General features: G+C 41.0%; 1 protein-coding gene across 5 annotated transcripts in view; it reads right to left on the bottom strand.

Annotated features, from left to right (window-relative positions):
• pnut (septin 7-like protein pnut) overlaps window positions 1-17,234 on the bottom strand; it is a 62,476-nt gene that overhangs the window by 19,320 nt on the left and 25,922 nt on the right. For 4 of the 5 annotated variants that reach the window (XM_019059230.2, XM_019059229.2, XM_019059231.2 and 1 more), the window contains exon 2: window positions 7,071-7,492. The exons of the other annotated variant lie outside the window; for it this stretch is intronic. In XM_019059230.2, coding sequence (XP_018914775.2) covers window positions 7,071-7,355 — 285 coding nt within the window. In that variant the 5' untranslated portion in view covers window positions 7,356-7,492. The remainder of the gene's footprint in view (window positions 1-7,070; window positions 7,493-17,234) is intronic. 5 annotated transcript variants of the gene reach the window in all.

Raw genomic sequence — 17,234 nt, 5'->3', positions numbered from 1 at the left:
ACATTTTGGAGATTGAAGATAAACTATTATTGAAACTACCTTTCCTTGTTTCTAACACTCGTCTAGTCGAGTCTAATTTTCATTTACATGTTAGTCAGATTAACTATCACGAAAATTATTCAACTTTTGAATGTGGTTTCGATTTGACATCGATATCGTGGTGTCTGGACACTGACAAATTAATTAAATTAAATTAAATAAAATTAATTTTTTTTCATACGTCAGTCAGAATTAACGAACCGAGAAAAATAATCAAGTTTTGAATGTAGTATCGACTTGACATCGATTTTCTGATGTCCGAACACTGAAAAATGTAAAGCAACTTTTAGCGTTGATTTTGTCAACTTTCGATCTTAGGATTCACTAGCTACACGATATCACTGCACACATGGCAAAAAATAAACGATCAAAAATAATTTGGTATTGGCTTAAATGTATACCTTTCCTTCTGAAATCCTTTGCAATAAGTAGAATTCGTTGAAAAACTAAAGCTGTTACAGAAAACTTTGCTTCGTCGTCGAATTTTACCCACTGGTTTCAAACCACGTTGAGGTTCGTGGAGAGCCACAATTCCTAGTCGGATGCATAAACGTAACTAAAAATTAACAGAATCCGATCGGTGAAGCAGTGTTATCACAACTGGCCAGAAAGCACACGTGATGCAGTTGAGCCGCATAGTGACGCAATTTGCGAAAAAACGATGATAGAAGGCGGGTATCAATAGCGCTATCGGGCTTTCAATATGCGGGAAATTAGCAAATTCTCTTTTCCGAGGCGATCTACTCAACACTGTTTGACCGTGTTCATAACTTTCCCTACATTCAATTTTCGTGGAATTTTTTTACATTATTCTGGCTCATGGTTGCCTTTTACGTGGTCCGTTCATCCGCTCACGATGACCTACAGGCTACAGATCCACTTCTCGGCCAGTATTGATGGCTCGGCTGGGCCAAACGCACAGGTGCATGAAGAGAAATGTTTCACAGCTTGACTTTCGTCTTTTCGGCACAGTTTATCCTTGCTTATAGCCTCTTTCAAGCGCTATGGGCGTATGGGCTACATTTTGCTCTAAAAAGCCAACGTTAGCTCATTTTAGGTGAAACTACAAAAAAGCATATTTTGGTTTCAGGGCTCATCCATAAAATCACCTATTCACAAGGAGTCTTATGACACATATGCTGTTTTTAAAATGAGCCAGATTTCGTAAATCCTTATTGGAAAATGTGATTCATGCAGGGAACGGCCGCTTTGACAGCGCAGTTTTACGGTCTACGCTTCAAATTAGTCATAATTAAATGATTTTTCTCATGATTTTCGTTTTGAAGACAATTTTCTTGTCTCTGTAATATAAGAAATTATAACAGAGGAAAAAAGGTGGGGGGATGGGATGGTTGATAAAAAGTGAAAAATCGTGCACGAGGCGACAACGCTACCGGAGATCCGACCGCCCGTGTCAGTCACAAATTGGATTATGCCACTATGTTTACCGCCTCGAATGGAGTAAACGAGAAGGAAAATTGTTTACTCTACGGCTAATTTCTTCATTAAACGGTACCTATGACTTCGCAAAAAGGGACGGTTGAGTAAACAGAACGGGAGCTTTTACGGACGATTGTATTGGGGAGCGGCTTGACGATGAACAACTTCGGGCCGGGCACGAGAAGTTAAACAGTCTGGTTTATAATCCTACTTTCGCACCACAACAATCTAAGCTCTGGCTTAGTCTGAATTTGAAGGTTAGAGAGAGGCACAACTAGTTTAGAAACAAAATTCGCACTGTTGCGAACGATGTCTCGAAGGATTTTTTTTCTGCTGTTTCTTTCACACGTTGAAATAATTTTAAGGGTGAAGATGGCTGATTCGTGTTCCTGACATTAAGGTGAAAGCAATTTAAAATGCTAAAATCGCGTTGAATGAGGATCATCCTTGGTAAGTGCGCAGCATTATAAAATAAAAGGAGGTGCGGATATAATCGGCAGATTTTACCACACAAGGTTGCCGTGATTGCGAAGAGGGCAGTGAGTGCATGCTAGGATGAACCTCAAGATACATAAAAGCATATGCTAATCATGGCTCATACAGAAATGTACTTACTGCTCTCTTCGCCATCACGGCAGGAGGGAATAATTTTCAAAACTTGACTCATTTTGCTACGGAAAGTGATATCAGCCTATTGTAAAATCTGCGCACTGTCACGATACGACAGTTACGGCTTCTTCGTAGCTCACATTGCAAAACCGTCTAAAAGAAGGCACTAGCTAAGCCCACGCGCTGGCTGGTGGCAGACTGCAGAGTGGACAAATTGAGAGGTGTTCGGATGTTTAGAGCTTCTTTCAATACTTGATCGTGCTTTTATCGATAATCTGCGATGCACATAGTTATGAATAAAATTACTCTTTTTCGACTCTGCTGCTAATACATTGCGCTTATTCAAATTATGACGATCTATTTAGCTGTTGTACTAAAATATTAACTGCTTCTTCAATACTCCCTCTCATTTTTCTCTCAACGCTGTCTCATTTAACTCGCCAGTCATTGAAAGTGATTTGAAAAATATCGATTACTAATAGGAGTTCAGATTCAATTCGGTTTTTCTCTTAAATAAAATCGCCTAGGCACAACTCGAGATTCTCAATTCAAATCTACAGACCTAAATTCTGAGAAAATTAAAAATACGACCTGCTCATTATAAGAGATGTTAAGTGGAGCCATAATATTCTTTTCCCCGAGGATATGCAGTGCGCAAAGCACGTGTGCTACAGAATAACTTCTAAATTAAGACAACCGTTTCCAAAATTCTCAAGTGCAAGTTTCAAAGTTCTTCGTCAAACCAGGCAATCAAATTAGGATCAGGTTTCATAACTTCACCAGCTTAAGCCAGACAGGCCGGCGGGAGTCAAATTGCACCTGATTAAAATTCTTTTCCGAGGAAATATGATAATGGCTACTAGCAGCGACTGCGGCCAGATCACGCTAAAAATACTTAGAATTTTTAGTAAGAGTAACGACTAGCGACACACCTGGCGAGGTTAATATTTGGCTCTTTTCTTGCTTTCCTCACACGTGTTGCTGGGCTACTGACGAATCCCGGAGGTAAAGGTTGTGAGGTAGATGGTAGAGTTTGTAGTACTGTTTTTTTTTTTTTTTTTTTTTTTTTTTTTTTTAATTCAAGTAGGGGTTTCATGCAGTTTCATGAGGCTGTACTTTAAAAGGCGACTGTCAGGTTTATTGGTTATTGCGAAGATGCAAAATGAATGGAGTATTTGTAGGCATTTCTTAAAGGATCATTCATGGATGGATTTCTCATGGACAAAAACCAGAAATGCAAAATGTGATTTCACATAAAATTGTATTACCTAGTGAGAAATTTAATTTTGCTGAGAAAATTTCACAAAATCTCATGAAATTTCATTTGGCTGAGAAAATTTCAATATGAAACTTCACTTGATTATATCCTGGAAAATTTTTCATCTCTGATTAGATCACAAATTAAAATTCAAAACCCTTGATTCTGAATTATGAATCGTGTTTCCGTTTATAATTAAATGCCGAAATTGGCGAACGTTCGATAGGTACCTATCGAGCCAAAACCAAAATATTTATTTAAAAAAAATACGAAAAAAAACGGAGCTTTCTATCCAGGTCTGAACTGCTTGTGGTGAAATGTAGTTTGAGTCCAGTATTCGAAACTCCCCTTCGAGTTTTAGGAGCCATGTGGCGCATCAAGCCCGATTTTTAGGCGCCATTGAAGATTTTTTAGGGGCCAAATTGACTTTTTGCCTATATATTAAGGCGCATTTAGTGAAGAGTTAGACGCTAGATGTTTTCGTGACAGAACTAGACAATTCTGAGATTTTTCAATTCGAATAGAGTTGTTTTTTTTTTCTTTATGTGACTTCCTATGAAAATCTAGATTTTTAAGGGGCAATTTTTAGGGGCCACGTTGGCGCAGAGTCTTCATTTTCTAGGCGCCATGGCCGATTTTTCAGGCGCATTTGGCGCCTGTGAGTTTCGAACACTGAGTCCAAGTTAGAACAACATGCGTATAAAGGGAAATTCAAAGCCTCCGATGCGGCAACGCTGGAGAGCCGCGCGAGGCGGCAGAACTGCGCTTTCAAAACCTCCCGGGGCGTGACTTTAGATTGAGACTCCGTTCGAATTCGTTTCTGCTTTTGGTACGAAAGCACGCATGAAAAGCAAAAGATCTTCAGGGACCGAAGCACCGAGGGAGCCAACTTATGACTTAAACTGAATGAGGAGAAAGTGGATGTTGTTGACAAGTTGACAAGTTATGAGCCTGAAATCGAGTGCCCGACTTCAGTGCGGCTGCAGTTCCAAGACTGGGTGCAGAAAAAGAGCAATCAATACCTCGGCCTATAAACCTTCAGGTCTTTAGCATGATATTCCTTTGGAATCAGTATACCTATGAAATATCAGGTTATTCACTTGTGATTTGACGTGTCGAGTTAACCTCTACACAAGAAACCACCTTGTGCTAATCTTTCTCTCAAAAGGGTGAAGAGGTTCCCAGGTAATTAGTGAACCAAATATTAGACGCCGATCTAAAAAGAGAAGGGTATACATAGAATGATCCAGACCACCCGTCTGTAACGTGAAAATGGACCAAGATAACACTGAAAAGCTCGATAAAGTTCTAATCAATTCATGATCAAAATTGAATCTGAACTTTCACATCTTAATTTGACTCACATAAAGATGAATATTTTGTTAGCCCCAAAAACACCCCTCCTTAGGACTATTTTAGAGGGAATTTTCAAACGATTAGAGCAAGAGTTGACTTCGAAATTGGATTTTGCGATGAAAAATAAGAACTTGTTACTACACCCCCCCCCCCTTACCTACCCCTCTTTTTATTCGTAGGGCACATTAAAGGAATTAAGAACTCATTTTCATATCAAACATGCAGAGTGTGTAATTTTAAAAACAAAAATATATTTGAAAGAAGTGACATGAAGACGTCGAGTTTGGTCGTAGGGTATGCCACAACTCCCCTTTCAAACCCAAGTAGAGAAAGGACCGTCCCCCGAAAACATGCTTAGGACCTTCGGGCCCGCACATTGAAAATTTCGAAGGTGAAGGAGCGAAAATATGAGTTCGAATGAATAAGTCCTACGAAAATCCATCTATTGAAAAGAGTCACTATGCAATGAATATTCGACGACTTTTTGTCTCTTCATGAGAATATACTTGCGTAGAATCCTTTCCACCACGGTCGTTTAGCTAAAATCATAAGGAATAAGACCGTTTTTTTTTTCTTTCAGAGACTGAACACACTAATTAGAGTACCAGGCGAAAATCTATGATAAAGTGATAGCTTGTAAGCCGAGGTCAAGAATCGTATGAAACGTGAGCTCATTGAATCCAAAAAAGCGCAGAGAACTAAACCGGCCCAATAATGTGGAGCACTCGAGAGAGGTGAAAGAGTTCGCTGGTCGAGCCCCCCCCCCCCCCCCCCTTTATTGTCATTACGGCCCTTTTTTGGATTTCATTCTGCTGACTGCAGCTCTGAGCAGCGTGAATCCTCTAAATCCATTCCGACAGACTCACTATTCCTTTTCAAAAGCCTAGATTCTTATAGAACTTGAACGGGTAAGGCTGCTGACGAGTCTAACATGGCTGAATAATCATACGGTCATGCGATCTTCACTGAAAAAAAATTATCGGCGTTTTTACCAAGGTCCGTTGGTACCTTTACCATCTCACTTTTTTACCAATTATTGGTAATTTTACCAAGACAGACTGGTAAGCTTACCTAAAAACCGGTATTTTTACTGTTCTTTCAGGTAAGAATACCACTTTCATTGGTAATCAATTCCCGGTAACTTTGCCATTTAATCTCGGTAATTCTACCACAGTCGATAAAAAATATTGACGTTTTTATCAAGGTCCAATAAAATTACCAATTCCATAAATGGTAATTTTACAAAGAAAAAACTGGGATCGAATAGAACCCTGAATTTGTGGTAATTTTGTCCTTTTCTTAGTAAATACACCGAGATTTATTTTTCAGTGCAGGTAAGGCTGCCAACGAGTCTAACATGGCTGAATAATCATACGGTCATGCGATCTTGTGTCCAATATTATGCCTCTTAAACTGTATTCTGATGAACTCCCTATCCCTTCCAGAATCTTAGAGCTGCATGACTATTATGAATTAATACTGAACAAACCCATCAGTAATAACTCGACAATAAGTCGCTTTTCTCCCCCTTCAAATTAAACTCCGAAGACTTAAAAAAAAATTCTCCTGAGATATTTTTTTCTCTCGCGGCGGATCGCAAAACAGTCGTTGACGAGAGTTGGCGAACGAATGACTTGAGTACTCGCAGTATGAACTAACAACACGATGAGACAGAGTTAATTAAAAAAACTGCTGGCAGTAGAAAGTCCATGTTGGATGGAGTAATATTTACGAATAGTGATCTAAGGGGGAACTTTTCCGTTCCCGAGAAATTAACGGCTAGGATCCTCTCTCCCAGCAGGAAACTTTTACAGAAAAACACTTGCACATAACATGGACATATACACGGTAATCAATCACAAAGGACATCGGAACGTTCTTAGGAATGTTCCCGAAAATTTTCCCGATCCTGGGATTTGACTTTTCCGGAAAACTTTGTTCTCTACTCACAAACCGAGCTAAAGGTGGAATGGTCGTCGTTGATAAATTTACTTCGCAGTAGTAGAGTGTACCAATTTTTTAGTACAACTTTCAAAACTGATAAATCCAGGGTGTCTACTAAAACAACCTGCCCAAAAATCAGTACGTTTACGGTATTATTTCAGTACATTCCCGAGAAATTCAGTACCTCCTGGACGGAAAAATTCAGTACTTTTTCGGTGCCTCCATTTATGACGAAATTAAAAAAATTTCAAAAATTTGAATTTCTCTCTCACATTGCGACAAAAATGAAAAATTCCGGACCTTTTAGCGGAATTTCCGCACATTTTCAGTACTTCCGGACCGCGCTTTCAAAATCAGTACTATTTCCGGAAATTCCGAACTTGTAGACACCCTGAAGTCATTTCAGAGAATAAGTTGATCTTACCAGTGAATCAGAGCTTGATGTTCCGTTTAGGGCGGCGCTGGGTTCCTTATCCTTGGCGGTGGAACCGAGACTGGTTCCGTTCAGGGTCGTACCGGAGAGGTTGTTGTAGCGCTGAGCGAGCTTGTCCAGAGAAGAAATTCGGTACGGGGAAGTGCTTCCGTAAGTTTGTGGGATCGTCGGAGGGGGCACCGGCTTGCCCAGACCCATCCCCACTTTCGACCCCACTTTGAGCGAGGCTGACCCCGAGCCCCCCGAGGGCACCCCGTTCCCACTAACACTACTCATTCCGGATGAGTTCGAGCACTTTTAGGGCGCGTTCACCAACACTGTCATTTTGCCACCGAGGACTTCAAAACGCACGATTGACGTCACGAGAGAGTATATACGTTGTTGCACACTTGAGTATGATGTAGGACGACCACCTATGGTTGACAAATAGAGAGGGATGATTAATTTTTGCACCGAGAAAAAAAGACGGTTGGTACGATTTTTCTATTGAGAGGCGAACTGCTCTAGCATCTTGACTCAGTCGTCGGTAACGGGTTTCGAGAACTCACGAGATGTCTGAAAAGAGTGGTCACGAGCACAAGTCGGAGAGCTGATTCAGTGGCGTGGCGTGCTTTGCAATATATCGATTGATCTGTCATTTAATCCTATAGAAAAGGATCGATTAACAGGGTGTTCACAGGGAACACCTTAATGATCGATTCTTTACCACGCATTCAAATGGGGAAATATCGATAATCGATCATTTACGCCACGCCACTGAGCTGATTGTAAGACTGACTCAAGAGCCTTATCACGATCTGTCACTATGTTGGGATACAAGAGAGGAGACGCTCATAGACGACTATTGTTTCGTCTGAGGCCGTTGTCTGAGGCCCAATTCGTATACTGCAGTTCATTGTTTCCGCTGACTAAATATTGACACACACGATTTGTAGAATGCGAATTGATGCCCAAACATAAAATTAGACGCAGAAGATGCCTACGCGGGGGAAAAATATTGCGGATGGCCAGTAATCGCGAAAATTAATGGGTCAGTTACACTATAAGGAATCAAAATGTCATGTAAACACAAACCTTGTGTTTATACGGCATAAATGAAGTCTAAAATAATAACAATTTTATTTGGCACAACGATGAACCGGATTGTGTTTTGAAACAAGAGGATTGATGGCAAAAAATGACCCTGTACCTAGGTAATGCGCTGAGTGTTACTTTGTGTTCTTCTGTGTTGATGATGCTGGCATTCCAAGCTTTGATAATTTCAAGAGCAAGTGTCAAAAGTTTACTTTATGTCGGGAACACGGGCCAACACAACCATCAAGAACTGCAAGAGTGTACACGACAGTCATACAATCTCGTTTTGATGGTTGACTCGTATAGATACTATGAAATATGTAATAAAATCCGTCAAAACCAGGTGTCGATAATCCAAATATCAACAGAGACATTTCCCCTTTTTTCAAAAAAAAAGGAAGATCAGCGAAATCTATCGTGGAAGTGCGCATCATTTTTTCAACCGATCGTATTTTATTTATCAGCGCTGCGTACACTTTCATTAGATGATCCCTAACTTTCCCTGTTTTCAAAGGTTTTTCTTAACTGCGGCTGCCCCAAAATGATAATTACTTATCGAGAGGTTTGAAAAGCCCCGGCCCTGGATTGTCCATTAAATACGAAAGAGGAAATCTGGACAGTAAAAAGTGCAATGAGATTCAAGACGCCGCGAACTAAGGCGGGTGCACTGAAACTGAACTTGCGCTAAAAACACTGGATTGACCCGGGTGCAGTCATCTGTGCCCGATGGCGATGGACAAAACAATGCCAGACCATAAATAAACACTTAATCTCCATTTCCAGGACTTGAGCCGTGACTCATTGATTAATCGATGGCTCCTTCAAGATCTCGGGGTCTGAGGTCTCCACTAATTTCTCTTTATTTCCAGTCGATGGGATGGCCAGACTCCTCGACCGAAATGCCAACTGCCGCGGCCGACCGCTGATAAATCAACTAAATCCATTTTACGCTCTTCGAATTCGACTTTTGTTTACGTCTCTTCCGGCACAGTGCTGCCTTGCTGAGGAAAAACGCCGTATGCGCATTCCAGGGTTGCCAAGTTTCTTCAGATAAAACCTGTCTTTTTAAAGAAAAGTTATGCTTATTTTTCCTTGAAATTTTCAGATATTTCAGATTAAATTGCGTGCAAAACTATCTGAAAATTTTGGAAACAAGTATTCTCAAATTTGCCAGCAATTTCGGGTTTTATCGAAGGAAACTTGGCAACGCCGAGAGGCTCATGCGGCGTTCTTTCTAAGCACGGCAGTTTGGTGCCTGGATACAAAATGCATCGAGCCTAAACCACTTATGAGCAGCCATCAACTTGTTTTCCATCAACTTGCCATTGATGATCTGGGGTGCACAGAATTCCTGACCACGACCAGCGGTGCATCATTTGAATCCATATCGATTCGATAAGACAAGGCATAGCTCTATCTTAACCACACAATATATCGCATTTCAATGTCTTATCGTGCTGCTTATAACTTTCAATCGTCGGCCCGCAGGTCGTCGTCAAAAATTGAAAAAGTGGAAAGTCTGGTTCGCGTTGGAACGAAAATTAAGTTTTCCGCAAAACGGCGGTAAAAATCGCGTGTTTAAGGGCGAAATGTTGTCATTATGGTAAACATTATTGAGGAAAAAAGGGTTTTACAATAGGGAATTCGCTATAAAAAATGGGAGGGTTTAGGCCTTGCCACATCCCTGAATGAAGTACAAAAAATTATGCAAGAAAAACCTAAACAAGTGATCGTTCAGAATTCAACCTTCTTTATCAATGGATTAATTGAGTAAATCATTACAGAAACGGGGTGTGAAATTCGGTTTATTACCCGCAGTTATACCTACAGTATAGTAATTCTTTCAATGGTTAGACTTATCTTCATGACAGTTAATCCCTTTTATCCTCATCTATTCGCGAGACAATCATTGACGTAATTAGAAGAATGCGGCATCGACGCCAACACACGGTTATTAAATGACAACTGGTGCAAAAGAACTTAAGTTATTACAGGAGTTAAAATAGTCCCGAGAGAAATTAAACTTAGTGATAAAATCTAAGAGAGATGAAATCTTAGAGTTAAAATCTACGTATACCTATTTTACCATTGATTTCTCTTAAATATGAACTAGATCATGAAACTTTCTCCAGAACTTCACACGGCACGTTAGATCGCTAATAAGCGTAAATTTTGATGACTCCAATTAACCAAAATCCGTCAACCGGCATCAATTTACTGACAATGAGTCCAACAGAAAAAAGGCTATAACTTGGAATGCGGGCAATAGGAAAAGATGACGCCATGCCTCGATCGAAAGCGCAATCGAAAGCAAAGGAAGAGACACGACGAATGCAAAGTTTATTGAAGTCTGACGATTGCTGCGCCTCCCTTATTTTATGTAGAATCCTGTGCCGTCAGATTGAACGATAAGACTACCAACTATACGTATGGGAGAGCGAAAAGGTGGTGAGTTAGGACGATTTGTCAACTATGGGGGAGTCTCCTTGGGGCCCGGTCATAACCCCTTGAAAGTAATTCCTCACAGTTTAAAGAACATCCTGACAGACTTCTAAAAATACTCCCTCCGGCCGTGGAGGTGGAAGAACCACGCTTTGTTGCTGGCGGATGATTTACCTACCCGGAGCGGAAGCGTGTTTCTAAACATTTCTTGGAATGCAAGTGCTTTCGATTTACGTTCGAGGTGAACTAAGCTCCATCACTTTTAGACTAATTTCGTTCCAATTTGTTTGATTAAAAATCCATTATTTAGAATGGAGATGCTGCATGAGTGAGGGATTTGCGATTTGATCATTGATTCTTATGTAAAAGTTCGCGAGAAACACGATGGTGCCACTGATTTTCTCTGAAATCATCTCCCAAGCTCAAAAAAAGCTCTCAAGTTGAGGCCAAAATGGAGGGGATATCCCATCCTACCCTGAGAGTCCACCTCTGCATCAAAACAAACTCTCCATGCAAAGATAGGGAGCAAATACATTAGCAGGGTTGCCGTGTTTTCAGTTTTGGAGTCCCCAAATTAAGTGGCAACCCTGCTAATGTATTTGCTCCCTATCTTTGGATGGAGAGTTCGTCTTGATGTAGAGGTGGACTCTCAGGGTAGGGTGGAATATCCCCTCCATTTTGGCCTCAACTTGAGAGCTTTTTTTGAGCTTGGGAGATGATTTCAGAGAAAACCAGTGGCACCATCGTCTTTCTCACGAACTTTTGCTAAAGAATCAACAATCAAATCACACATTTCTCACACATGCAACATCTCCATTATGAACTTTCTTTGGGGATCGGGATGAGTCAAAGAAATTGATTACAGGGAAGGTGAGTAAAATCATTAGTTCGTCCCTCCGGTAACTTGATAGAAAGACGAGTGCAAACAAAATTCTAAGGCGATCAGGAACAATACTGCCATTGAAATATAAGAGAAGACGAGAATAAGAGGTCATTGAAAGAAAAGGCAATCACCGACTCTGGGTCTCATGTGCATCCATTAACATCGATTTAGGCTGGTCCTGTATTAGCTAATACAGAGATTTGTATTAAAAACTCCGCACGCTGTAACCTTATTTACATCCGATGATACAAGTCGTGATACAACTATTTTAACTCTTAAGTAGCTCAAATTGCATAACCCCGGCAATGAAGGAAAACTCTAGCCAACGCCCGTGTTTGACCGTTACTACAGTGCGTAACGCAGTTTTGCATAGTTACGACTTACGAGGTCTGGTGCATCTTCTCTTCAAGCGGAAAAAATTCCCCGCGCTCCAGAAAAATTCCCTGACTTATCAGGTTTTTCAGATGTCCCTGCCTTTTCCAGGTTTTTCCTAGCCGTCGCCACGCTGGCAAAAAAATCGCCGCAACGCGGAAACTTATACCGATTAGTATTTCTTTACGAAGCCTGAAATCAGTGCAGGCGGGGGCGACTTGGAAGGACACGGGCCGCCGCTGGGCGGAACGCGGCGACGCAAGACGCACGAATAATAATGTAAGTTGCGGGCTTAACAAGTTCACTTATGCCATTAGCGCATTAACCCTCCGTGATTCCGTCGCCGACGACTCGATGGATCGAGCATCTAAGTTCGAGGACAATTCGTCGCGACCCTGACGTAAGGGCGTAACTGCACATTGAGATGAGCCCGGAAAAGCATTGACTTGTATGGCGGACAGGGTTCATTGCAGAGTGTAGTTACGCACTTATGTAAGGGAGGCGACGAATTAGGGGGCAGTACACGGTGACCGACTCGCAAGTCTCAAGTCACAGACGCTCCGAATTAATCATGCCGCGCCGCTGAAACTTCGACTTAGAGTTGTCAAATTGGGGAGGATTTGAAGAATTCTGCAGGTTGATGCGGTAAAACGCAGGCTCATAATTAGCGTTGCAAATTATATGCTAGAGGATCTATTATAGTTATTAAGTTTAAAGTACCTATTACTCTGTAACGCGCATGTAGAATAATCATCCCGTGCTGGCACGAAGACACTATTTTTCTTCGTTGAAAAGATTAATACGAAAATAGGTGCTCTCTCTATAAAAAAAGCTCTGGTCGAGCTTGACCAATATTTCGAAGATGCGCGTACTCAAAGATCCAGAAATCCTAATTTCAATATGGCCAGAGACATTTTCACACGAAGTCTTCATCGATAGTTTTTCAAATGAGTCAAATCAACTGTGAAGTGTGAACTGGGTAATCAATGGTGCTGAAAGTTTTTATTCCTCCCATTAGTAAATGTTTACTTCTTAAGTTCTTTTTTGCAACATTTGTTTTCTTAACCTAGCTAATTGTCTTATTCGTTAAGTAATTAATTTATAAAAATCGTTTCAAATTTGCATCAGACGTTCGGCATAACGTCAATTTTTTTTTACATTTGATAAGTGCTCTATCACTTATTTTCTCAGAAATTTAAAAGATTGTCCACTCAAGATACCATTGATCGAGAAACACGTCTTGAAGAGAATAGAGATCAGTATGAAGCAGATGGTAACCCTTGAAATTAGAACTTAACTCCGGGTCAATGGCGAACTGATGTTTTTAACATGATTACTCTGTAACCTTTCTCGCATGAAATATGGGAAAAACGTTGAGTGATTTCTACGATCAATCTGACGACCCTGATTATTATTCGAGTCGCGTGCTGCTGGTCCCAGGTCCCTCCTCGCACTCAACGCTCAAAACGCAGCCGGCCGGTCGCCCTTCCAGTCCCTTCCTATACCGATCGACATGGATACATTATGGGAGCCTCGGCTGCCGACACACGGGCGCCTTTAAAGAGGCGGAATTGCGGAAAGCTCTTCTGTTTCACCATCCAGAGTAAAATACTCGTGTTAGCAAGCTGGATACGAAAAATGGAAATTGCTTGTGTAAAAGTAGAGGGCATGATTAAAAAGAGAGCCAATATTGACCAATAATTAGAGGTCTCTAAAATCTCGCGCTCCACAAACGTAATAAATTGATAAATAAAAAAGAAAGGGGGAAAAAAATATTCTACGCTAGTAAATATCTAATGTGACCATCACGCCCAGATCTGACTTCCAGGTCGCCCCGAGGCAAACTGATTGTGAGAGCGCCCCGTTTTTCAAAGACAGTACTGACAATGAGTTGATTAAGGCGCCTTCATGCAACTATTCGTGTTTTATGGATGCGCGTGTTGCATATTCGAAATTGAAGGCGCTCCCATTTTTCTCACTTCTTCCCCGCAAGGGATTTGTCAGCTGTATCGCCCGAATAGAAGAATACCTATAAATGCAGGAGCTTGTAATAGCTCAACTTTTTTTTTAAATTAGGGGAGTATTGCCAGTTAGGGACACGAGACCAGGTTTCCTCTGATTTCAGTAAATTTTCAGATTTATTTGGCTGATGAACAAATTTGAAGCACTTTTTTCCATTATCAAGCTTTTTCTTGGTGCGATATACCTTGCCGAGCGCCGGCATATCACATCAGGGATGCCACAAAATTTAGAAAATGAATTCCCCTGACATAATCCTGACGCATTCCGCTAAAATTCCCTGACCATTGAGATATACCAGATGGTTAAAAACACACAATTTAAACTAGTTTTCAGGCAAAATTTGTTGTTCAAACTGTCAAGCTTATTCTAGAAAGCAAATAGAAGTGACTTAACAATTTTTGTCTGATATTTTCGTCATTTTCCTTGGCATTTCCAGATTTTTCCCGACTCTTTAAAATCCCCTGACATTATCCGGTTTTCCCTGACTGTGGCAACCCTGATATCAGTGGAATAGAATTGAGCGGTTTTTCATTCCGGGCGGATGCGGAGTTGGAGAGACGCCATCTCGCGGAGAGTAATTGAACGCGCGGCAAATTCACAGTTACACCGAAATGAGAGAATACCGGCTCTCCAAATTCCTCTCCTTTCCCGCGTTTTATTGGGATCACCCAGGATTGCGATGATTTAATTACCACTATTCCACCTCGGACTCGGGGCGGAAAGGGGGCGATGCTTATCTGTACTGTCGTGCTAAGGAAGAACGTCGTATGATCCTTTTGACGTTGCCAAGTTTCCTTCAATAAAAACCGAAATTACAGAGAAATTTGTGAATATTTTTATCCAACATTTTCAGAAAATTTTGTACGCAATTAAATCTAAATTATCTGAAAATATCAGAGGAATATGTGCAAAAATGTCGTCAAAAATGCATGTTTTACCAACGGAAATTTGGCAACTCTCGAATGCTCACACGGCGTTTTTCCTTAGTACGGGAGAGGGATTTCTGATTGATGAGCGGAACCGTTTTGAGGTGATTTGATTAAAATCACGACCGCTTTGGAGTTTGCGGCCGGCAGAAATTATGTTTCTTGGCTTTGAGCGCAACTTGGGTGAGTGAGTCAAGGTCGTAAAAAAAGAAAACAAACAGTCGGACGAGTCTTACTTAACGATGACGATGACACTGAAACAGAATCGGCGTCGAGTACCACTCGGTAGGAACACGGAAAAAGCAAATAAGTACGACTGTCGAGTCAAGAGTCGAATATTAGATGATAAAAAAGAGGGGAAAAGAAACCGATAACAGAGATAAGAGGCGGGCACGCTTATATCCATAGTTACCAAACCGTGAAAAAAAAATAGAGAATATAAAAAAAATTGTTTGGGTACTCAGCAGTTTTTGCAGGACTTCATTCATTCTTTTCTAAAGGCATGCCATTCAATGTGTTTTATGTGTTCTATTATTCTTGGCGCGATCCTGAATCTCCTGAAACATGGCACGATAGACCGTCTTCCGAAGTTTTAAAGTAAATAAGTTGAGTAAGGAGTAAAAAAAAAAGAGTTAAGGATCTTAAATCCTTAGAAACTGGGAATAACCGGGCATCAGCCTCCTCCGAAATATCAAGCTGAGTTACTTGATAAAATGTCCTAGAATTAGAACTCATCCTATTTCTGTGCACTTTTGTTTTTCGGAAAAAAATCCGAAAAAATTGTTTTTTACGGAATTTTTCGAAATTCATACCAACAATGACAACTTGAACGGCGGAAGGTTCCAGATATTAGTGCAGTGGAGCATTTGAGTAATACATAGAATAGTCTGACTTTTTTGACAGATAATATGGACGTATTTCTATCAAACGGAACTAAGCGCCATCGGGGTGGGAAGTAAGAGGGGGGGGGGGGGGGGTTGGATTGACGGCGGAACCGGGCGTCGGGCTCATTCGTTTCTATACTCGCAATGCTTTTCCATGGCGCTTAGTTCCGTTTGACAGAACGCGCTATCCGGCATTCAAAATTTCTCAAAAGGAACTCAAATTGGCGCTTAGTTCCGTTTGACAGAAATACGTCCATAGGTGAAAACGTTTTTTGTGGTTCGCATGGAAGAATATTGAGTAAAAATGTAGTTGTGGTAGCACTGGATGAACCGAATTAAAGAAGTGAGTCTATTAAGTGGATAAACGGCTTAAATAATTGAAAGTTCTCACGAGGGAACAATTGCAGACGTGTTTGGCAGTTGAGAACTAGGTTGAAAAGGTTATACGACCGTTTACTTCATGGAGTTAAATGAAGGAATGAACGAAGTCATGTCGGAGGAGCGTTCCGAAGCCGTGAGAAAATACCACCGACGACTTTGATTGATGTGCAGAGGTTGAAAAAGAGCTTAAGTCCTGCGATCCGACAACCCTGATTTTTAGGAGTCATCGGTCAGTGAGGTGCGGCGAGAAGACAGGTGAAGCCAAGATGACAGGTGAGATGACTTGATGCGACAACCGCTCCGCGATGCGCGATGCAACGCGACCGAAAAGAAAGTGGGAAAATTGCTCGCACGCGCGAGGCGCGACCCATTATCAAATAACATATATTGATATCAAAAAAGGAGATTCCTCAGGATGTTCATGAACGGTTGAACAAATGAAGTTCACGGCTAAGAGGCTGGAGTAAAAGTTCAAAATGGTCAGGGGTCGAATTTTCTTGACACTAGGGCACCGAATTGCAATTACAACATCCGTCGATCAGCTGAAATTGCATCACCGGCAAATCCAAAAACCCGCAGGACAGATTTTTGTGCGGTCGTGAACCGTCCTCAGTATAAAAAATGCGCGTTACGCTACTTTCTAAGAACCGCGGAATTTGCGCTCTAAAGTATAGCTCCGGTGCTTTTCCTATCGCCGATCGTCTATCGTCAACTGAAGTTATCAAGAAACGTAAAATATTTCAATGATAAGACGACTAGAATTGGTTAAATATAAAAACATGTCTACACATATATTTCGCACGGTCGCAACCAACTGGACCCACCCTCGCATCGAAAGTCTAATCAATTTTGAAAGTGGGTACTTTGAGAGGTAAGCAGTTCAGCACTATACATTTTATTATTTTTTAGCAAAATCCAAGTCCGAATTTTTAACCACCCCCCCCCCCCCCCAAAAAAAGAGCTAACGGACGAGTAATATAGCATTGCTGTTAAAAAGCTCACAGATTTATCCGCTTTGTCTCTTACGAAAATGTCCACGTGAAGATAGGTAATGAAAGTTTCCGATTTGAATTAACTACCTATGAAAGGAATTTGAGAAACGTCGCAGTAAATTAACTGATTTCGGCCCATCAATACTCGATTTTTCACTTGTTGTACTATCATTAAATAT

Source organism: Bemisia tabaci, chromosome 6 (genome assembly GCF_918797505.1).
Source record: "Bemisia tabaci chromosome 6, PGI_BMITA_v3".
NCBI classification, from domain to species: domain Eukaryota; kingdom Metazoa; phylum Arthropoda; class Insecta; order Hemiptera; family Aleyrodidae; genus Bemisia; species Bemisia tabaci.
Note: the sequence above shows the minus strand (reverse complement) of the source record. Positions and strands in the feature narration are given on the sequence as shown.